Source organism: Mya arenaria, chromosome 8, assembly GCF_026914265.1.
Source record: "Mya arenaria isolate MELC-2E11 chromosome 8, ASM2691426v1".
Classification (NCBI taxonomy): domain Eukaryota; kingdom Metazoa; phylum Mollusca; class Bivalvia; order Myida; family Myidae; genus Mya; species Mya arenaria.
The window spans coordinates 54,326,371-54,351,393 of record NC_069129.1 but is presented as its reverse complement, the minus strand read 5'-3'; the positions used below and the strand labels follow the sequence as shown (position 1 = coordinate 54,351,393).

At 36.8% G+C, this 25,023-nt stretch overlaps 2 protein-coding genes across 2 annotated transcripts; both read right to left on the bottom strand.

The window, feature by feature from the left end:
- Nucleotides 1-1,917: 1,917 nt before the first annotated feature.
- LOC128244357 (heat shock 70 kDa protein 12A-like) lies at nt 1,918-3,705 on the bottom strand. The gene has a single exon (XM_052962372.1). It carries the CDS (start codon nt 3,703-3,705, stop codon nt 1,918-1,920), a length of 1,788 nt encoding a protein of 595 aa, XP_052818332.1.
- Nucleotides 3,706-7,098: 3,393 nt separating this feature from the next.
- On the bottom strand, nt 7,099-22,741 carry LOC128244356 (E3 ubiquitin-protein ligase DCST1-like). Its single transcript, XM_052962371.1, has 17 exons — nt 22,645-22,741; nt 21,210-21,320; nt 20,293-20,496; nt 19,060-19,199; nt 18,314-18,382; nt 17,468-17,648; nt 16,907-17,041; nt 14,407-14,540; nt 13,642-13,796; nt 12,786-12,885; nt 11,704-11,799; nt 10,834-10,960; nt 10,060-10,176; nt 9,643-9,785; nt 9,267-9,380; nt 8,258-8,446; nt 7,099-7,538 (listed from the first exon to the last, which is right to left on the bottom strand). Exons 1-17 carry the CDS (start codon nt 22,739-22,741, stop codon nt 7,455-7,457), a joined length of 2,196 nt encoding a protein of 731 aa, XP_052818331.1. The 3' UTR covers nt 7,099-7,454.
- Between the last annotated feature and the right edge of the window lie 2,282 nt (nt 22,742-25,023).

Below are 25,023 nucleotides of genomic sequence, written 5' to 3'. Positions count from 1 at the left end.
TTATTTAAGTTCATGAGATATTTCATATTTTTCCATTAAAAATGATTACCAGGTAGAATTCATTGAATTCATTCTTTGGACTAGACACCGACTAGCTAATCACGCATGAGGAATGATTCCTCTCAAAGTGTTCACTTAAACTGTTGGAAGTCTTTAAGTTATTAAACAACAACCGTTCGAATGTCAGTTCTTTATTGTTCCACGTTCTTTCTAAGTATAATAATAAGTTCTAAATACAGCATGACATTTAAGGTAATCCCGCATCCTAACTGCCGTCCATTAAGGACCCAAGGCCTCTTTCCTTGCCTTGCCTAACCCCTCTCTAACTATCTTTCCATCATGCTTTCATATATACTCCTAGCTCTTGACAGGCGTGCCTATCAACCACCCATTTAATTTCTGGTTACATACAAAGAACGTCTTTTTACAGTCATGAACTGTCAAGCTAATTGGACTAATAGCCAGCGGCTATCACGATCTGTCAACAGCTAGGTCTAGGCAATTTACATACAAATCTATCTTTGATAATTATGATGAAATATTTGTTTTTCGTTCCAAATAAACTTTGAAGTCTACTTTTGATTTTTTTGTTATTACTTTAAAGTGTTTTATACGTAACTCCGTTACGTGACAGATGTATTGTAGAACACGTGTTTCATAAAAAGAACTACGATTCCGGCAATAACACTTCAAGCCCGTAGAGGCAGCGCCTTAGTTCATATTATAATTTATCATAGTGTCGCTTAATTTGTATGTTACATTTAATGTGCCGCAGAATATAAGTATCAATCATGTGTTTCCGGTACGGATAGAAAAATCCGACCTAGGGCACGCGCGTAAGCCGGGAACGAGGCGTGCCGGGTTCTCTTTCATTAAGCAATCAAGCATTTGCTTTGAAGGTATTAATAACAAGTCGAATATATTCAGATGCCAAAAGTTTTAATTTGCGTTCGCAAAAGTTTAAACTTTTATTAACAGTACATGTAGTACATTTTCACAAGCATACAACAAGTTCTGATATTAAAGTCAATAATAAATGCAAGGGAAGGACTTCAAGGTTGACAGCACCAAATTTGTTCGTTCAAAGAATCTACGGTCACAACTTCATGCCAATAAAAAACACAAAAACCAATAAACGCAATAATTGTAATCGAAATTAGTTCCAGTGGACATTTACGCTTTTAAAGATGTACAACCTATCAATTTGATTATTTAGAAAAGTGACTTAATTGGGAAAAAATAACCTTTTACTATGTTTAGAACATAGGAGGACATAGCTTTTGATGAAGGCACACATACGATGATTTCAAATTAGGTTAATACACTAAAATTGAAATGCAATATCTTATTCACACTCTATGATCTAATGAAGGAAATTGCAAGAAACCTCAAATAGTGTGTAAAAATTTGGTAAACGAATACAAGCTCCCAAATATCTTACAATGTCATGAAGCAGGAAGAACGATTGTGATATACCAGTCAATATTGTATTCACCATATTATCAAAGCCATAATATCAATGTAAAATGGCGATACAGTCAAATGACAAATTATACGCAATTAACGCTCGTTCAAAGCGATAACAATGTCGGCATTTCGTTCGGCGGTTGTCGAAGAGAGGACGGTGCGATGTCAATGAATACTACCTGTAGTAATAACAATCATTATTTTCTGAGCGACATCAACTTGCTTATGTCTCGAAAACATAGCTCACAAGAGAGTGTTAATAGTCCACTTCAAAGTGTTTTTGACTCTGAGACATATTTCTCATCGAAGTGAATATAACTCGAAGACATGTTGGAAACATAAGTGTTTATGACTTATAGACAAAATTCACACAAAAATACGTATGACTCTTAGAAATAGTTAGCACACTAAATGTTCCATACTCGTTGACATGTTGAACACATTAACTGCTTATGACTCGTATACATAGTTCACAAACTTTTCATACTCTTGTCCTGTAGTCCTATCGACAAACTTGAAATGTAATTCGTTTTCCAAAACAATCAGTTGTTGTTCATGGCGCAACATGTTGGGCCATCCACTCGCAGAAGGTGCCGGTATTTCTATGTTTGCAATAACAGTGCAATTTTCCTCCTTTGTGCAGTACTTTGGATCAGATTTTTCAGACTTCCACAGCGATGCACGCCGTGGTTTGTGTTTCTCTTTGTTGTACTCTGTTTTTGATTTTCTCGAAAACACCTGACCATAACTAATGATTTGTCCCTTTTCAATCAGTTTGTGAAATACTTGATCACATTGTGGGATTCCTTCATGGTCACATTTCAATTCTTGTGGATGGATTTTCTCATCGAACGGTATCTTTTTGTAGAATCCATATGTGTATCTCGAACGCCTCTCTATGACAGATTGAGGTGAAATACCCATCTTAAGCGCTCCAAACATAACCGAGCATTTAGCGTCTTGAAAGTGAACGACCTGAACATGTTGGCTTTCCATCGCTTGATTTATGTTGTCTCTAACAAAGTCGGAATCTGAAAAACCACCTGTTAAGAGAAGCATCTGCACATCTAAGTTGTTGGCAGAACATTCGTCATGTTTTTCTCGAATAAACGGGATGATACTTTCTAGCGGTTTTCCAAAAAGATCTTTCATCAATTCATCGGACATAACTAATCCAGTATCTTTTTCGTAAATGAGCTTACCGTGAAACTTTCCGGAGGAAATTCGCTCGTTCAAAGATTTTGTGTTACGCTCCTCAAACTTTTGAACAACAAAATCTACATTTAATACCACTTCTTTCGTCGACGAGCTGAAACGTAGCTTTTCATCTTCAAATTCTTGTAGCAGCTTGGTGTATTTAAACATTTGTTTCGTTTTCAACTTTTGAATGCAATCGTTACCAAACAATTCTTTAAGAAGCTCCTCGAACTCGAAATTAACTTGGGCTCCTCCGAAAGGTCCCCCCGCCGCTTGGCAAAGCTCCATCAAGTTTCCGTCTTCGCGAATCTGATGCACACAAAGGTCAACCGTTCCTGCGCCGAGGTCAACAAGGATGTATTTAGCGCCAGGTTCCAGGGGCTCAATAACATTATTGCCCTTAGTTTCAATGCACCTATCGCGGATGTACATTGAGGCAGCTTCCGGTTCGGTAACTAGCCGTATGTTGTTGAAGTTCATTCCTGCATCCATCGCCGATTCCCTCATAAAAGCTCTATAAGAATCATTCCATGCCGTTGGGAAAGTAATCACCCACATAACATCGCCCTCAATGATTGGTGCACCAGCCCCGGGGTTTGCAATGACTTCATTGACTCGTTTTATTACGCACCTTTTCAAATAATCGAGAGCCCCCTTGAAAACGCACAATGGCTGGATGGAATTTCTCGAAGCTGTGTCAGCCAATTTCAGATGTTTACCTTCCAAAGTCAGCGAAGTTTTAAAGTTTCTGTAGAAATAAAATGTATCTCTTTTATCCTGTGGCAACCTGCTGTATTTGTGCAAGGCGTCCCTGCCATAACTATCGAAGTTCTTGTCAGCATCGAACAAAATACATGTTATCTCGTGTTTCTTTTCAAGTTCGTTTGCGTAGCTCGGCTTGGCGTCGTCATTGTCCCTGATTTTAAACGCATATCCAGTAAAAGAAGTTCCGAAATCAATAGAGGCTACCACGGGAAATTTCTTCTTTATCTCTGTCAATTCTTGGGCATCGTTGCCTGGACTTGAGAAAGCTGATCCCATCTTCTTAATGTTTTAAATGAGCAAACTTTACACCGAACATATACTTTTCGTGAATTACTTAAACATGTCTTCGTATCCATGTACGATCGGTAAAATATTAATATCCATCCTGTGGTGGCACACCTTGCAAATATACACTTCCCAAAATTTGCTATGGACCACATGCATGCACATACATTTAACTGTTGGGCACTTGATTCGGAGTTATCTTCCCGTTGTGACATGAGCGTTTTAATACCTTTTCGAAAGACCAAACCCCTTATTCATGGCTGGTTATGCAGCTAAGACTTCATGAAACTATAGCCATAGTATATTCGTTAATGACTCAAAATAAAGTTCAAAATATACCTACTGTATATGCATGTAAACACAGTTGTACGGACCTTCATGGTAAGTTTTGCTTTGAGTTTCATTAAGCTAAGCACGAGTGGATTTTGGGGAGGGGGCTACCGGCGTGTGCACCCTCTTGAATCATCTAAGATTACTTTTTATGTCAATATTGGACGAAAAGTAAAAAATACACTCAATTCGCACCAATTTGGACTAAAAATTGTTATTATTTTCAAGGGGGTAATACAAGTTCCCTGAAAAAGTTGTGAAAAGGCCTTGAAAGTTACCTCGTCGGTACAGTTCTTCCCTTGTAGAAACTGGTAATTGTGTAATTGTGTCCTTTTTGAATGGTATACCACCCTCACCCATTCCCTCAACATTTAAAACCATTTATATTCTTTTCTGAGAGAGGGGCAATTTCAAAAGGTTTGCCCTCTAATTTATGCCCCATCTAACTCCCTGGATCCACCCTTGCTTAGTTGATGTGTCACCGTTGTAGAAAATCTCAAATATATTTAAAGAATATTTTCGAATTAATCCTATTCCGTATTAAAATATACATTTATATGCTATGAAGAACCCAGCATGGCACTACCATTAAAGCAATGCACTTTGTGACATAATAATTTTGAGCAGTATCTATTCCTACCAACACAGGAATTTGAAAACTGTATCAGTGTAAGAACTGATAAAGAAGGTTGTTTTTTTAAAACTCGTTACATGTACTCTAACCGTTTGTATATTGGTATCTTCCCCAAGACCATTAAGTTTGTCCGTGTCTTTGTCGGTTCCATTAGATCACTTTGTCACAACCAATCAGGTGTGAAATGTTTTCCCGCTTTTTTTTAAAAATCCTCAATTTATACCATGTGACTGGCAGTACTATAGTGTTAGGGCTGTACGCCACAGGCCTAGAGACTTTGGAACTGTAAAACTCATCATGTAAAGTCAGATCTACATTTGGACATGCCATGATATTTCAAAAAGGGACGTACATGTACACATGGTGTAATGCGGTTTAAAAAAGTGCGAATTAAAATACCACTTTATCTAAATACGTTCATAAGATTGCAACACTAATGTGAATTTGAAAGCAAGCCTTACATAAGTCTTGGTGAGGAAGCGAGGGGAATAGATAATCATCGCTTATTACGCAAACAATGGAAATGTGTTGACTTAAATACCCTATCACCTACGCAGTGATCTCCCTTGGCAAGAGGATAAATGAATGTCACCATGAGTAAGTATAGCTCCATTTCAGCTTTTTTGAAAATTTTGTCTCCTCTCCTTTTAGGATTGTTTTTTTTTTAATTTCAATTATTCAAAATACTGAGGTTAAATTAAAAAAAAATCAAATATTCAAGGTACATTGAGGTTAAAATAAAGAAAAAGATAGTTGACAATCTTACCATTATATTTTATGCATTTAGGGTCACGTGATTTGCATGGTGGCAGTGCTTACTGTACTGTAGGGAAAGTAAAATTGCGTGGATTTTAGGCGGCAGTGATAAAGGTACTGTATGGGAAGTAACACTGCGTCGTTTTGGTAAAGACTTTGTCTTACTTTACCAACTTGAAATAACCAAACCGTGCTCAGCCAATATCGGGTTTCATTTAGTTAACTAAACACTAGCAAATAACTTGCAAAATGAAATCAATACCTTTATATCATTGTACATATTGGTTTTTAAAGTTACTGAAACGTGCTGATTGTATTAAAAAACATCGATTTACATTACCTACCTTTTGGTAATGACAGGCACTTATCCGTTACTGTAATTTAAAGTTGGATTTGTTTAAAATCTTTGATATTTTATGTATTGTGTAGTTGCAATTATGCAGTGCTTTAGTTTAGTTATTTTCTCGATTGTTTTTGTAATGTTTCATACATATACATTTCAACAAGCGGCGTAAACCTTCTCTTTAGTCCATTTGCTAATATGTTAACATTTCAGTATAACCACTTGGCTTACACCCATCGCGAAAGTTTTAAAAGTGCTCTTGTCACACTTTTTAAATGATATTTAGCTAATTTCAAATAAGATAATTTAAGAATGTATGTGGATAAAAGCTTTCCTTTAAAATATCATATGTAACATTTTCAGTAATATGTAAAATGGCTTTGCTAACCTGACCACAAATGATCTGATCATATATGGATTACTTATCTTACCCATTTCTTATTTGTGGATTAGTAATGATTTACACTATCATAATAAAAAAAAACATTATCTTAAATATGGAATTAGCAAGAGTATTTTACTTATATCTGTAAAACTATGTATTGATATGTCTTAGTTGTCTTAGATATATATATATATACTCTCCTACTCTTACTAAAGTGGCAATGCATTTGTATGTATTGTTTGTTGAATGTACTTGTATTTATGAATGAGCAAACCATTGATAAGATTGCAATAAATTATAAAAACCTTGTTAGTGTGTATAGACAAAGAGGATATGTGTTTATTTCAGTGTTAGATCGTATTTTATTTCACGAGTGACATAGAAAAACATATTTAAAATAAAGATTCTCTATGATCACGAGTGGAATAAAATACGATCTTACACTGATACAAACAAATTGTTCTGCTTACAGCCCTGACCTGGCCCCCATGGATTTCCGTACTTTTACGGACATCAAAGGCCAGTTGCGGGGTCAGCGTTTCGAGTCGACATCTGACCTTATGCAAAGGACACAGAGGATCGTTTCCACCCTTGACAAAGAGTGGTACGTAGAAACATTCCAGAAATGGATCAGCAGACACCGGAAATGTGTGGATACCGACGGAGATTATGTTGGAAAGGTCAACAAGAAACTTTTATTGTGACGTCAGCTGATGTCTTCGACGTCGTTTGTGCGCCGGGTATTGCGTGATGGGTAGTTTCTGTACATCCGGTAATGGATTTATGTTTATTGTAAGCTTTTGATATATATACATTTATGTTTCGAGATATAAAATATTGTCATGCTGATTTTTTTGTTCAAAATAACCAGTATTGCAAAAGTTATTTTACAATTCCGCGAACTTCTTGGACAAGAAAATGTGTGGTACATGTATGTTTTATAAGACATATATAATAGTGTATACTGGAAGCGATTTATTGCCTGTTGAAGAATACGTTGTGTCTCTACGCGTTCTGGTGTGAAAACACATTCTCCCTTCTCTCAGTCGTTATTTCCTCATATGGACTAGGCTCTTACTCAATTCCGGGTTAATATGCCTTAAACCATCTTAAAGTTAAGTGTACGGGGTTTTTTTTCATTTCCTTTTCCTGAATTCAAATTTCTCTCACTACTGTAGTTACAACGTCGAAAAAACATTTCCTTTTCCTCAATGCAAATTTCTCATCTTCGAAAACACACAAGGATAATAAACGAAAACGGAGCATGTGTACACTGTCTACTGTCAATGTGTCTACATGTCGTCCTCGGATGAAATGTCACTTCCGGTATCAGTAGAGCTAAATTCTTTCAATGGTAGACAAGCATAGCAGCGTTTCTGAAAAAAAAAATTACCGGTAATTAGTTACAGAACACTCAGGAGGACATAGTCCATGTGGGTAAGTTTGGCCGAGTATGATCAAGATCAGTTTTATACCTGGTCATATATTTCGTTTTTGGTTAAAAGTTTGCCAAAATCTTTCATGATTGGTCAAAATGTATTTGATAATAAATGTTGACCAATCGAATTCCTTCGACGTGCAAACCGCGCCAAAATATAGCCTGTGGAAAACTTTTACACAACTGGCTGCTGAAGGTCTATGGACATTTTCGTTACAGTGTTAAGAGATCAATCAGCGCACATATTCTACAAATTATACAATTAAAGATGCACTGTTACACCAAAACAAGATTTACCAGAATAAATTCAATTTTTTAGATACACTAAAAAGGATGAATAAATGTCGAAAACAATGGTTCTTATGAAGAATACCGAGTTTGATTTGAAAGAAAGGTGCAGAAAACATGGTAGTTCTACCTTATGAGACAAAAGTAGATCGCAGTAAATCTTTTAGCAATCACCAAACATTTAATATTTTTCTTTTTCAGCTATTAAATACACGATTACAATCTCTTTATCAGTAATTAATATATTCCATAAATGGATCATTTAGTAAGTAGCTAAAGATTTATCACTCAAAATGTATGCTTGTTATACATGTGTTTGTATTGATTATGAATATGAGTATCTATCATCTACTCGAACCAATATCTAACCTTGAGATCACGCCAACATTCCTTACAATACTCGAACGTACAGACGGACGAGCCACATCGGACCACGGCGGACCTCTTGAGCCGCTCCCCGCACACCAGGCACGCCGGTTTGCTGGACGCGCATATCTTAAAACACCTCCTTAAACACGGACACCGCTTAGAAAGCGCCTCTAGAAGACCGCTACGTTTCTAGAAAGTCAAACGAAATTAAAGATGTTCTCTTACTCCCCAAATAAGATGAATCACAAATAATACAATTGTTTTAAAATTCCAAAAAGGAAGAATACATGTCGAAAACAATGGTGTTTGGTTCGAATGAAAAGCGCAGTAAACACGACGTTTGTACCTATTAATTAGACGAAAGCTAATCACTGTAAATATTTTATTACCCAACAGTCGTTTAATATTTGTGCATGTTCAGCTATGAAATACAAGGTAATAACCTTGTTATTAGTAATTAATATTTTCCATAAATGCATTCTTTAGTGAGTAGTTAAATGTTAATCACTCAAATTTGATTTTTGTTATATTAATACATGTCACGATGATGTGTATGTATTGATTTTCAATTCGAGTGTCCCTGAAAGTTTTGCATTTGGTATTTGGATAATTGATACTTGTACCTTTAAACGGCAGCTAAGTCATACATAAGGAGTCTTGATAAAGGGAGGATGAAAGACTTATTGAAAAATAACTTTAATTTATAAAAAAACACTTATGCACCAGTCATTTTACCTTCCAGGTGGTCCCGCAGTGCCGAGTGAATGCGGTGGTTTTGTTTGTTTTCGCACCGAATATAGCGGGGAATGGGCCTAACCTAGGATGTCCCCTGGGCTCGGGGGCATTTGGCGGGGATTTTACCCGGGACTCCCCGCTATTCCCCGAACCCGAGGTGGCCATGGTTACAATTGACTGATGCATTATAAGTCTTTTGTGTGTTTTTCGAGCCGCGCTAAGTAGAAATACTAAGTACTCGTATTATTATATATTTTGTTTGAGGATTCACTACCTTCAGTTTCAGTTTCCTAGCCTTTGTCTTGATCTTTCTCCGCATATCATGAAGAAAGGCCCGCCTCTTTTTCTGCAGCGTGTTGTACAGGTAGAGAATTCGCTGCTTTTCTCGCTGAAACAGCAATCCATTTTCTACCTATTGTTGCATTCGTTTTATACCGGAGATCGCAATCATTGTGCAACTCTGAAACTTTTATAGGCAAACTCTTGAGTTATTGAAGAAGTTACCTGGTGTGAAAATAGTGGAAAAAAATAATTCCTCAAAGGGTTGTTAATAAAGAACGATAATAAAGTAAAACACGAAAAAATGTTCCGACGAACTTTGCGTTTTCAACAAAAAACAAACAAACAAGAAATAGCGACATGATGTTCACCTTCCTGAAGAAGAACGCTGACACCAGACGGCGGAGACGGAGGGCGTAGGCGTCCAAGAGAATGAGCAGCCAGAGGGCGGCGTAGATTCCAAACACGATACCGTAGTAGCGCCTCTCCACCGGCTTCGGGCTTGGCAGACACACTGCATAGGTATAAAGGATTTCAAAGTTTTACCTATTCCAACGCCAATGGATGCTTTAAGCCTTCAACTCAAGGTAAGCCTTATGTTGGTTACAAGAGTAAATTTATAATTAGTAATTAACTTATATTTAAAAAAATATTCTTGTTGGAACATCTTTTGTAATGTATGTTTAAAAAGGAACTAGCACTGAAGCCCGTAGTTTTTAAGCTTCATGGGTACAGTATAATACTCGAAAAGCACATCTTTTGTTTTAAACAGTGGTACAAGCGCTTACAGAGGTTTGATGAGACATCGTCCATGCTGGCTTTGGTGTTGAGACCTTTCATGAACAGACGGACGAGCTGGCTCATGAACCCCGTACCGCCGACCTTCACTTCTACATGGTTGATACCTAGACAAAAGAATGGTGCAAATGAAAATAACGAGCATTGAAAGACAACAAATGCTATTTAACAGTAAGTAAAGAAACACACGGAACCTTTATATTCTTTACCAGTAAAAAACGACCGCGTGTTACTTAAGGACGTTTACATAAGAACACTTGCATGGTTCGAGTAAAGCGAAAACAACAATGGCAACATCACAATATTAACAAAGCGTAGTTAAAGTTAACAACGTTGTTAACGGCATCGTTGTTAACTTTAAAGGGTAAAATATTTTATTATATACGCATATATTTGAAATTTTGAATAAAACAAGTGCAGCTGAAATAGTTGTCTCAATATTTAGAAACACTGCAGATCACTTGTGTATATCCATCGAACTTCCAGTGATGTAAATACGGAAGTTTGAAGTTAACAACGCTGACGTTTACAACATTGTTAACTTAAGCAACCGCAACCAAATATTTAATTTGATATCTCAAGCGTGTATGGTACTTCAAGATATATTCCAAAACATTACTTAATCCTTCTTTAAACATATTAATTTTATCTGCAAACATTGTTAATAAATAGTCATTGTCATGGTAAAACGGCCGAACTTTGGGGCACCGGTCACAGAGTCCTTCATATAATCATATATAATACAATGGCCTGTTCCTGCGGACCTGATTGCCGGAAGTCGACCCTGCTGTGCCTTCGGATGATGTCCATGGCGGTGAAGAGGATGTGCGCCACGAAGAAAATCATTCCGGCAAGCGCCGCCCGTACCAAAATCAGCACGCTACCTTTAACCTGAGATGGCGGGATATTACCGGAAATTACCTTATAGGAATATACATGCACATTGCATACGCGTAAACGCACACATTAAAATACAGAAGAGCGTATTTTTTGTAAACGAATAATATGAAAAAATACATTGCCAACTTTTGAGAAATCCAGGGTAGTGTCTTTAGAGATTCATCGGTAAAAAATGGTTAAATGTTCTCACGTGTAAGTCTTTCAATCGATCAACTAACTTTATACATATATTTTATGATTTCTTGCCTTTTAAGATGACGTAAGGACATTTTAGTCCATTTTAGTTTTTTTGTGTCATTTTCTGCTGTATTTTGTTTAACTTACTTGGGAAAAATTATCTACCAAGCCGCTCATGGAAGATATGTATATCCCATCCCTCGCGCAGAATGTTTTAGAAAAAAACGGACTGTCGGGCTGGGATGAACCTACATGTATTCTACGCTCTCGGGCATGTGCGATACATATATGGTTTTTCGGGTACGTTTTAATCTATTCCCGTGGGCAAGCATAAGGATTTCCAGCATGGCCAAATATTTGAATCTACTTGTCTTTGGTGGAAGAAAAAGATATCCAAAATGTTTATTTATGTGTCAATTTTTTTTTTAATTAAACTACTTATTAATAAAATCCGTTTAACGAGTCAACTAGCCATAGCTAGCCTGTGGACAACTTATCAAAGCTGTATACAACTGGCTACAAAATGCTTTTTTATTTAATCATTCAGATAAGTGTACCAGTTTTCCCTTTTCTGACGCCATCAGTTTCAGACTGATGGTGTTGATACAGCTGCCGGCTTCCAATTTCTTTAAAGGCAGCAACACTCTCTTGCCCTACAATGGAAAACACCATCGCGGTTAGAGACCGGTACCAGATGTTCTAGTTATTGAACAACCAATTGACCAATTTGCATGGAAGCACTTAAAAAAACAATAAATGTGAAGCAGTGGTGGTTTTAGCGAGGGGGGGGGGGAGGGCGTGTGTGTTACCATAGCCCTTGTCCTCGGTGCCTGTCAAATGTAGTCTGACATAGTTTTTTAATGAATTTATGTCACAGAACTATTTAACTAGAGTATCAAACAATAAAGTATTGAATTTAAAATACATACATAAAATGATGTTACAATGACACTAAATACCCTTCTTGCGTTCAATTCTCGAAATGCTAACGGAATTTTATCATTCTTCTGAAGTCTAAAAGAAATACCTGTGGCAACCCGACCCACCCTGGCAATGCCCCTCGACCGTAGATAAAAATATTTGATTGACCGATTTTCAGTTGTTGTTTTGTGTTGACCCATTGTGTTTATTACAATAAAAACACCAAATATGTATTATTAAATACACAATATACCAAAACGTCACATTTTCTTTGCTGTTTTGCCTTTACTTATACACCAGTCAATTGTTGACACGGTCCGGGCAATAGCGGGGACTTTGACTTTCGATCCAGCCAATCCCGGGTAAAATTCCCGTTCTGCGGGGACTCACTGCTGGTAAAATCCCCGCCAAATGCCCTTGCGTCCCAGGGACATCCTAAATAAGGCCCATTCCCGCTATTTTCGGCGCGAAAACAAAACCATCGCATTCACTCGGCACTGCGGGGCCACACGGCCCATTTCCCCCGCTATTCCCTGTATACCCCCGGACCTAGGGGCCGTGGTTACAATTGACTTATGCATTAAAAACACCAACAAAACAGTGTCCCTGCCGTAACCTAGCATTTTAAAGGCCTTTGCCCTAAACTGAGAATTTAAGGCCTAATAAGCGTACTTCAGTTTCAGAATCTAGCAGACCGAAATGTGAATTTCAACCAGACCTTGAGTTTCCTCCGAGCGTCAATCTTCTTGAAGTAAGAAGTGATGTAGTTGTTGTCAAACCTCATATCGGTCACATATTTCTGGTAATATTTGTACGCCCTGAAATACACAAACAATAACGGTATCAGTTAAGATTTTTAAGAAGTGATGCGCTGATTGTTCAGAACTTAGTTTAACTAAATAAATTTGTTAATGCCATCGTTGTTAACTTTGTAATTATTACTGCACTGCATGTAAGTTTTTATGGAGACATTTCCATGTCTTGTGGTTCGAAGTATTTCTAACATCATGCCATAATACATCATGTATCAGTTTTAATGAAAACATACAAACATAAAAAAATAACACGCCAAGAAAAATTGATATTTAGTTTCCCTATATTTAATCACATGATTTTAACAAAAAAATAATAAACAATAATTATCAGCACAAGTTGCCGTATGCGTACTTGACTTCATGATCCTAAAACTGTCCATTTTCCAGTACTAAATAAAGCACCTCAGACCGCCCAGAATGCAATCGAGAGTGCATCATGGTTAACACAATTTTGCGAGGGGGCATGCCCCCGGACAACCCTAGCACAATTATGAATCGACATGAAAAGAAGGCTAGTTACGCCCCTGACGTGTATATGACAAATTGAGCAATGAAGTAGTGAATGCCGATTGTTTGCTTAGAGGGAGCGTGGTCTTATATCGGGATAAAATAGAGTATATAAAATTTATCTGTTAGCCTGGATTAATTTAACGTTTTATCCTGAAACTAATCTTACGGAACGATTTTTTGCATAAATGTGGATCAATAAGATAATTAAAAGAAAATATATAGATATATTTTTTTACAAATATCGAGAACCTGAAAAGCACGAGCAGGAATGTGAAGGCTAAAGCCCGCTTGATGAGCGTGAAGATGAACTCGAGCCACTGGCGACCATTCTTGAACTCGTGCAGGGCGTTACTCCGCATGTGTTCAGCCGAGCTGTAGTCGATCGCCTCCTTCGACTCCACTATCTACACGTGCCAGATATGGATAAAAAAATATATGACTTTTTGAGAGTGGAGAAAGGGATCTTTGGCGGCGGAACTTGAAAAGAAAGACAATATCTGCGCCTTTAATGTCCATTAGCTGGAGTTAATAAAACATAAGGAGGATAATTGTTTGTTTCGGTGTTAGTTAGCTATACATGTATATATGCGTAGCCACGAGTGAAAAAAAAATGTTTTCGATATGAAATTTATTTTCAACCAAACACTGAAACAAACGTTATCTTTCTTGTTATTATGTGTTTAAACACGATGCTAAAATGAAAGTTCATTGTAGTTTTCAAACTGTATGCGAACATGTGACCATTTCGAATATGATGCCGTTGATAGTGGCACAAAAAGTGGCACCGTTAGGAAACCAGGCCTTCATTATTGACGCAAACACTTGTACTTCATAATTGTCGTACCCGATAACGTCGTTATTTATGTAAAGCAAAAACGCGTGTATAATTATCAAACATTTTTTTTTAAATCCATTACCTTCTTTACAATCTGTATACTCCAATCGTTAATTTATATCCCATTTTTTTAAAGCATAGTATTTTCTACCGACCCAATAAGGCCCATACACGTGTACCTTGTACTTGATTTCGACCTCGAAGCCCTTATCCATGCTGTCTATAGACTTCTCTGACGAGGCGTACATGCGGCCGAACGACGGCTTCACGATGTCATCTGTGTTACATTCCCCACCCAGCGCCTTACCGATAACTGCAAGACGGGTGAACAGAGAAGGGTATTACATTACATAACTATATTTAGACGGGTGAACAGAAGGGTGTATTACATTACATAACTATATTTAGACGGGTAAACAGAAGGGTGTGTAATATTGCATAACTATATTTAGACGGGTGAACAGAAGGGTGTATTACATTATATTACATTACATAACTATATTTAGACGGGTGAACAGAAGGGTGTATTACGGTGAACAGAAGGGTGTATTACATTATATTATATTACATAACTATATTTAGACGGGTGAACAGAAGGGTGTATTACATTATATTATATTACATAACTATATTTAGACGGTGAACAGAAGGGTGTATTACATTATATTATATTACATAACTATATTTAGACGGTGAACAGAAGGGTGTATTACATTATATTATATTACATAACTATATTTAGACGGTGAACAGAAGGGTGTATTACATAATATTATATTACATAATTATATTTAGACGGATGAACAGAAAGGTGTATTACATTATATTACATTACATAACTATATTTAGACGGTGAACAGAAGGGTGTATTACATTATATTACATTACATAACTATATTTAGACGGTGAACAGAAGGGTGTATTACATTATATTACATTACATAACTATATTTAGACGGTGAACAGAAGGGTGTATTACATTATATTACATTACATAACTATATTTAGACGGTGAACAGAAGGGTGTATTACATTATATTACATTACATAACTATATTTAGACGGTGAACAGAAGGGTGTATTACATTATATTACATTACATAACTATATATGGACGGTGAACAGAAGGGTGTATTACATTATATTACATTACATAAATATATTTAGACGGGTGAACAGAAGGGTGTTTTACATTATATTACTTTACATAACTATATACGGACGGTAGAACAGAAGGGTGTATTACATAACATTACATAACTATATGCAAAAGGTTAACAGAAGGATGTATTACATTATATTACATACATACAACTATATTCAGACAGGCAGAACAGAGGGGTGTATTACATTACATTACATAACTATATGCAGAAGGTTAACAGAAGGATGTATTACATTATATTACATACATGCAGTTATATTCAGACTGGGAGAACAGAAGGGTGTATTACATTACATTACATAACTATGTGCAGAAGGTTAACAGAAGGATGTACACATGTATTACATTATATTACATACATGCATCTATATTCAGACTGGGAGAACAGAAGGGTGTTTTACAATACATTACATAACTGTATGCAGGCGGTTGAACAGATGTATTCCATTATATAACATGAATATATTCGGACGGGTGACATTACATAACATTTAAAGGATGTTGTTGACTTTTTGTTAGAAACGCTTGCAAAGCTAAGTTGCCTATAAGAGTTGGGTTTTCGAAACTAAAAATCTCTAAATCTCTAAACATCAGAAACAATATCATATTTATCAACCATGGTAAAACTCTTTTTCTTTCATTATCTTCTATTCGGTCGGTAGCATTGATTACGACTTAGTGATTTTTGAAAATAGAATTCAAGCAATTATGATTAATATCTATGAAAGCTGATGGTTAAAAGCGTTGACTATATTACTCGCACTTGTGTCCCATTTACAGTTACAATCAAACTGTTATGTTCATACGTTGGATATATTTTGTTCTTGCGAAGATCTGCGTCCAAAAATGTATTATTATATGGTAAAATATGTGGCCACCGACCATAAATGGTAAAATATGTGGCCACCGACCATATATGGTAAAATATTTGGTCACCGACCATATATGGTAAAATATTTGGTCACCGACCATATATGGTAATATATGTGGCCACCGACCATAAATGGTAAAATATGTGGCCACCGACCATATATGGTAAAATATGTGGCCACCGACCATATATGGTAAAATATATGGTCACCGACAATATATGGTAAAATATGTGGTCACTGTGTGACCAGGTTTGGACCAATGGCGTTGCGTCATTCATGTTGGAGGCGTGATAAATGTTAATGCAAAGCATAATCAGTTCCTGAAAGGGGCACAATAAAAGTTGATGCAAAAAAACTTTTATTTTTAACTTTAATGATAAGTGTACATAAGAAATAAACGTATTTATAAATAAGGGTTTTCCGAATACTAGCTATGCGGCCACTAAGTCCCAACCATTTATAAATAGGGTTTTGCCGATTACTAGCTATGCGGCCACAAAGTCTTAACTTAAAAAAGCGCCAAAATATCGTTAATATTTCATTATCTGAACACACATGTATCGTATGGGTTTTTTTATTTGATCATTAAAATCAAAAAAGTTTGTGCCCTTTTAACCGAAAAACTATGGTAATGTTGCTTACCTCCGAGGATGTTGCACAGGCCAGGATGGAAGATACCGCATAGCCAGCCCAAGAGAACTGAAAGCGCGCTCTTGCACCGATTTTTGAAGTTTTTCATCGTATTCTTGCACTTCTTTTTCGCTAGATTGTACACGTCTGAAGGTACCACATAAGTATCATATTAGGTATTTCTGTCAAAGATGAAATGACAATAGAAACATGGTGAAAAGGTGACAAAACTATAACTTACACACTAGCGGATTGAGAGGGGGCGCACCCCCTCTTAATTCGTCCAGGTTTACTTTTTATTTCAGTATGGGAGAAAAAAAGTAATAAAATACGTTAATTTGCACCATTCTCGACTTCAAATTGTTCAAAAATTTCTTCAAACTTCAAACCCCCATGCAAATAGTTTATGCCATATACTTTCGGTTCTGTCAGAGGTTCAGTGCGTATGTCATGAGGTTGCCCCCCTAAGTTACGCCCCCTCTAGCGTCAAATGCTGGATCCGCACCTGTTACGGCTGTACCAAAACCAGCCTTATGGGTTATTCCCATTTGTCCCAATGCATTCACCATGTACCTTCACACTGGAAATTGATTTTCTTCTTGTATTTTTTCTCAATCCGTCTGCCTTCATCGTCGTTGGGATCAGCGGCCGTTTGTTCCTCCACGCGGGCGGCTCTGCCTCTGTCAATGCCTTGGTTCCAGTCCTCCCACACCGTTCGCTCCTCATTCTCAGCCACACCCGCTTCCCCCTGGATCTTATAGTTAGATGGAGTATATATTATTTTACATCTTGTTTATTTTACTTCTTGGTGCACGAAAATGTCCAAAAGTCCCTTCGGTGACATGCGCACGCCTTACATTTTTGTTTTGGTCGCACCTATATATTTGCTATAGTTTATGAAGATTGCATACTAATTTTGTATAAGTATAATTTGGCTTGAAACAATCATTCCTAAAAATCAATTTTGTGTGCACCAAAAATTAAATTGGTATATAAATATTGGTATGCCGTACATTCGGGACTTTCGGACCCATTCGTAATACATAGTACTTGATTTAATATTTGCTGGAATATTGGTTGTTCATAGATATTAATGGTTACAGGTACTAGAAAGTAAACTTCAAATTCAATTTCAAGTATCAAACTTTATATCAATGATTACAGGTATCAGTAACTTAGTAAGAGTAAAATTCAAAATCGATTTCAACTTTAAATGTTATGGCTGTCAGTGGTTCATCAATCCACATGTCAAATCGTTATAAATGAAAGTCTTTTGTAAAATATGTCAAGGCTTTCAGCCTTTTAAGTGAGATTTGAATAAGTTTATGACAGGCAGGTCTAACAAGGATAAAGGCCATGCGGTATAACCCGACCCCCTGTGGACGGGGCCCGGCGCAGTGAACTTAGGTATTTTCTTACCTCTGATCGAATGGGCTTGAAAGCCCTGTTGACTCTCTTGCCCATCTTCTTCAACATGAAGCCCTCTGTCTACATGTAAAATAACAGTGCGTGTATACCACGTGATATATAATGTCGTAAATGCTACGTCGAAATGCAATATTTTGCTTCAAATGAAGACTTTAAACAAAGATATCTTCATTATTTATTCGCCATTTTAAATGAAACATATCGCAGTCTACGCCTTTTCCATAGCCCCGCCTTCGATGTTTTACCAGAGTTTGACTGAGAGTTAATTTCTTTAAATACTTCGACAAACCTTTTCCAAACTCCGGTACAATAGAACGAAGGTTGGGCTCATTGAGCGTCATAGACTGTCCTTTGTTTCATATAAAATGGTGAAGAAAAGGAAAAGTTATCTTTGTTTGAATCATCACTGGTAGCAAAGAATGGCGATTTAAGCATTTATGGTGTTTTTTTATCACATTTTATACACACACTGGAATAAGAAGAGTAGCGGTTATAAAAAACAAAAATACACTTAATGTTTCAACAGAGCAGCTGCTAAAAACTCACAGCTCTGTGTTCTTTCTCTTTTTGATACGATCTCTATTTCCCTCATTTTCAAAAAATGCATTTAACAAACAAGTTAAAGGCGATGGCTTTTAGGGAACTTTAATCTTGGAATTGTTTTAGATCAAAACTATAGCCTTAAATACAAAAATGAGCCTGAGAGTTTTTCGGTAACTACAGAAACGCGGTCTTACCTGCATGTCCTTTAGAACGTTGCCGACGGGTTTGAGGCGGAACTTCCATTTGGCGGCTGTCTGGTTGGCGGACAGCTCGGCGGCGCATGTAAGAGAACGCGTTATGTCCTGCGCGTTATCTACCATGTTCTCGATCGGACCTGGATATGTATATATATATATAAAGTCACAATCTCGTATCAAATCAATGTTTTATAAGGTTTAGAATACAATCTATATATTTAGCCAAAGAAACTGCAAAAACGTAAGTATTAAATACTACGCTTAATCATTAAGATTTCATCTCTTCCGATTGTTTAAAGGTCCGCCTACTGTCACTTATCCAATACACTCCCTGCGTCAGATTTTGCGCAGAAAATGAGTCAGCCAATGAGCTTGTAATCTAAGTCAGTTAGATGACCTGAAAGAATACCATAGCGGCTTAGAAAGGATCCTTCGCGATGCTCACTCCACCCATTCTTAATCATATTTTGTTAACTTCATGTCATCTAACTATTACATGTGCAGTGCTTATTTTGTTTTCGTCCATACGTAAACTTCCATATCGAAACGGTGACAAGCAGGCGGAGCTTAACCGTGCTATAGTTATCGTGGGGTTAAATAACAACGCTATTCACTTATACCGTTTAATCGTATCCGTGGCCTGAGGTTAAGGCGTCCGCCTACGGAGGTCGTGGGTTCGATCCCGGGCCGCGTCATACCGAAATACGTTTAAAGTTGGTACAAGTAGCTCCCTTGCCTGGCGCTCGGCATTTAAAGGGGAGTGCTTGGAAAAGTGGTGTACTCAGTACTGGTTCAACCCCGGAAAGTTGTATCCCGTGTATCGGTGATTTACCCCGAGCATGTTAAAAAACCAATTTAAGTGGTGATGGCGTCACGGCGGGGTCAGGCCATAATGCAGCCAATGGGCGCGGGCAGACCTTGATAAACTCAAAGAAACATACAAATTATACCGTTCGCTAGTTATTAAACTTTTTCTATGACGGTACAATACACGCGGTCGTGTATAACTTCAATTACTCGGGCTGTGAGTGCAGCTACTATTTCTTCTTCACGTGTTTCTAACTTTCTATAAATATCATCAGCAAGACGTTGCCAGAAACAAAGAGGACGCAAATGTAGTCACTTTCAGGAGCCGACTGAGAGAAGGACCTCAACTATTTTGTATTCATTAAATGACTGTTTGATTCAGTTCACATATTCGCGTCCGCTTAATATAAAAACAACTGATACCCGAAATCAGGTAGACAATGGCAAATGTTCCTATGTAGGAGCGGCCGGCCTTCCCCATAAATGTTGGCACGAGTAGACAGCACATGCACCGGAAGCCAGCGGATAGGGCGAACCCGGACGCCATTGCGAACACCGTCATTGCGCCCGCCAGTTTTCGGCTGTCTTCGCCCAGTGACATAGGCGTGATCACGAGTTTGTATAGACCTGTGAGAGATTAACGTATTCAGAATCAGTGATTTTTTGGGGAACTATTTTTACCGCCTGTGCCTTGCAAATTGGGAAAAAATGTCGCCTTTGGAAAAAATACAAAATCAGGCCAAAAAAGCTAATATAATGGCAAATATACATGTTTTAACTTTTTTTATACACACATAATGCTGTGAAAGAGTAAGTATTGTCAAGATTTTGTTTATATTTCAAGAAATTCATTGCTTTTTTATTCATTAACATAATGGTCATTTATCAAATTGGGAAAACAATATAACATTTTGGAGAAAATGGACTGTTTTTCGCAAGGGGAAACAGCCTTCAGAAGGCAGTAAATTGCACCAAAAACACTGAGAAAACATATTCAAAGTCAATAGCCATTGAAATTAGACTGTTGGATTCTTACAGAAATGAAAATCATAACAAATAAAATGAACCAGACTTGAAATACAAAATTTAAGGAAGCCTCCACTGCATGGATGAGGGCTGGTGCAAGTTTGGTCTACTGTATTGTGTCATTTCAAAGCCATTTTATAAAAACAAATCTATCATTTAGTAAATATGAAAGTTGGTAAAGGTAAAAAGGTAAAGGTAAAAACCTAGTGCACTAAAGCTTTTTTATATAGCGCATGTATTAAAACAGTTGCTAGAATGGTAATATAGAGCACATAGTTAATAGAAAATGTTTGAAACATAGGTGTCTTGCTTACCAAATCCGAGCAGTGCTCCAACCGGAAATCCCAGGAACATCTTCCAGTTCCGGTATTCCTCCGGCTCCGAGGTGAAGAAGCGTACAAGCGGCGTCACCAGCAACTTAAGCACTGCACATTCATTGGAAGTGATATAAATTATAAACTATTCCGATTATCTTCGCATCAAATATCTCTCAAGCGAACACAATAAAAATACCAAAACAGGTACCATTTTCCGGTTAACCGCAGGCCTACGGACTTTAGTACCGCAAATCGAAATCAGGTATCGTCAAATATACTGTTTGACATGACATGTTATAAGAATAAATGCGACGTGGTTACAAAATGGGACGTATGGTGTCATGCGGTTTAAAATAGTATGAAATAAAATTCCACTTTGTTTAAATACGTTCATAAGCTTGCAACGTTAATGTGAATTTGAAAGGAAGGGGAAGAATCTTAAATAAATATGGGTGAGGAACCGAAGGGAATAGATGAGTAAAGACAATTACGCAAAAAAATGAAAATATGTAGACTAAAAGACCCTGCCTTAATTTACCAACGACAAATAGTCAAAACTTAATCAGACCGTATCGGGTCTCATTTCATTAACTTTAAACTAGCAATAAACTTGCGATATGGAACCAATATTTATCGATATAATCTAGGTTTATCATATACTGTTTAAATATGAAACTAATTAACTTTATTGTCTTAAAAATCATCAGTTTACATAATTACCTATTCTTAGCTAATGGCAGGGACTTATCGGTGTCTGTTGCGGCCACTCAAAATGTTTTTTTGGATTTGATTGTTATTGCCTGTGAACATAATTGTCAAAAAGGTAAAATCACGCTTGTCGTGCCTACGGTGAGTACCTAAATCGGAGCACTTTCGGCACTATTTTTGAAATAGTTTTAGTTAGACTTGTTCTACAAGTACAAAATTTTCCATCAGCTGACAGCATACAAGGATTCAAGACCAATTGGTTGATATAAATGATATTTTTCAAAATACTACCAATCTGCATGAAAAGTACTTTCTTAACCGTACAGTCAAGGACTGCCATTTTTGTACATGAAAACTTTTGAATGATCGCAGCATTTGAACTACTAACCGGAGTATTGTGTTCTTTGGAACTTGTATCTAAGGCAAGCGTCTTTATTGATTAAAATCGTAAATAAACCGATCGCGATCGGAAAAACGCTTTTATCACGGGTGTTCCATATTTACAGTACGTACTGTTCCGATTTAGATACTAACCCAGTACAGTATATCAAGCTTTGAGCGTATCCATTGCTTTAGCTGTTTGTTACAACATCAGAGTTTTTTTCAGGGCCAATAGTCAATTTAACATTTGCTGATGTCTAAATAGTGATGTTCTTTTTCCTACTTAAAGTCCATGAAAAACAATAACCTTGTAAAGATGTAAAACTGGTAAAGAAAATCTAACCATTTGTTTTTCTTTTCTTTCTAGAGTTAGGAGTACTCGTCCTGCCTTTGGGACTTTTAGATTTCTTCCTCTTAGTTTGGCCTTTGACAGCCACCATTTCATCGAGTGAAAATATCTGAAAATGAAACTGTTGACAGGGTTCTTAAATTTAAAAGTGTTATGGCAAACCCAATGTTGTATGGTTTCGCTGGTACAAGACTATGGTGACTTACGGACCGCACACTACATTACATTTTGTATATAGTAAACACCCGTGTGAGTGGATGCGAGTTGCTTAACTGGTCGTTATCGAGAGCGCTTTCAACAGCGATTTCGTACGCTGTACCAGTACAGTACTTATCTGGTACAATCCGAACACTCGAGTGTAACACGTATTTAAAATCACTACATACAGATGTATAATAAACATAAATTTTGAATAATAAATTTTTAACAAATTTCTAAATAATACATCTATGGAAAACATAAATTACTGATAACAATTTTGTAACCGTGTATTTGAAAGCTGAAAAACACACAAACAATTAAATGGCTGGTGAGTGCTAAAGGATTTATAGTGGTCAACTATAGTCTCATAAGGTAGAAATACACCTTTCTTTCAAATTAAACACAGGACCCTTCATAAGATATATAGTCATCCTCTTCGGGACGGTAGATTAAAACAGTTGTTTTAATTGTGGTACAGCTTATTTGGGAGTAAAAGATAAAGTGCATCTTTAACGCGCTGCCTCTATTTTGATTTAGGTGATTGCTTCATCATTAAGGAGCGCTCTGACAAACGTGTGTGGCTCGTTGAGCTTCAGCGACACTATTTCTAAAGTGACAGAGACTACAATTTGCGTATCATCCGGAATGGATATATCCGAATTATATACACCAAAAAGCTCAAAGCTTTTCATTATTTGAAAGAAAACAAAAACATTTAATTAATTAACCGGTTAAAACTTATAACTAGTATGCAATGTAAAGCATTAATTTAGTTTCAAAACACTGAACATGTATTGCTGTGCCATTTGACATTAGATTAGTAGTGATTAAAGTACAAATACAAAAGAAAACAAACCTTGCAACTTTGTCAATAAAAGTGACGTCATCAGGGAATGTTATGACGTCATCAAAATAAATAATATTCTAAAAATAATATGAAATTTTATTTTTAAAATTTAGTAACAAAAACGGCTGTAGGAAGAACACAAACTAATGTAGGGAGGGAAGCACACAAACTAATGCAGGAAGGGAAGAACTCAAACTAATGTAGGAAGGGAAGAACTCATTAATTAAACTAATGTAGGAAGGGAAGAACTAATGAAGGAAGAACCCCAAATAATGTAGGAAGAACTCAAACTGATGTAGGAAGAGAAAAACTCAAAGTAATGTAGGAAGAACTCAAAGTAATGTAGGAAGAACTCAAAGTAATGTAGGAAGGGAAGAACTCAAACTAATGTAGGAAGAGAGGAATTAAAGTAATGTAAGAAGAACTCAAAGTAATGTAGGAAGAACTTCAACTAATGTAGGAAGGGAAGAACTCAAACTAATGTAGGGAGAACTCAAACTAATATAGGAAGGGAATAACTCAAACTAATGTAGGAAGGGAAGAACTCAAATTAATGTAGAAAGGGAAGAACTCAAACTAATGTTGGAAGGGAAGAATCCAAACTAATGTAGGAACAACCCAAACTATTGTAGGAAGAACTCAAATTAATGTAGGAAGAATAGAACTCAAACTAATGTAGGAATAACCCAAACTATTGCAGGAAGAACTCAAACTAATGTAGGAAGGGAAGAATCCAAACTAATGTAGAAATAACTCGAGCTTATGTAGAAAGGGAAGAACTCAAACTAATGTAGGAAGGGAAGAACCTAAACTAATGTAGGAAGAACTCAAACATATGTTAGAAGAACTCAAACTAATGTAGGAAGAACTCAAAGTAATGTAGGAAGAACCCAAACTAATGTAGGAACTTCCGAAGGAAAGAACTCAAACTAATGTTGGAAGGGAAGAATCCAAACTAATGTAGGAAGAGAAGAACTCAAACTAAAGTAGGAAGAACCCTAACAAATGTAGAAAGAACTCAAACTAATGAAGGAAGGGAAGAACTCAAACTTATGTAGGAAGGGAAGAACCCAAACTTATGTAGGAAGAACCCAAACTAATGTAGGAAGAATTCAAACTAATGTAGGAAGGAAAGAACTCAAACTAATGTTGGTAGGGAAGAATCCAAACTAATGTGGGAAGAACCCAAACTAATGTAGGAAGAACCCAAACTAATGTAGGAAGGGAAGAACTCAAACTAAAGTAGGAAGAACCCTAACAAATGTAGAAAAAACTCAAACTAATGTAGGAAGGGAAGAACTCAAACAAATGTAGGAAGGGAAGAA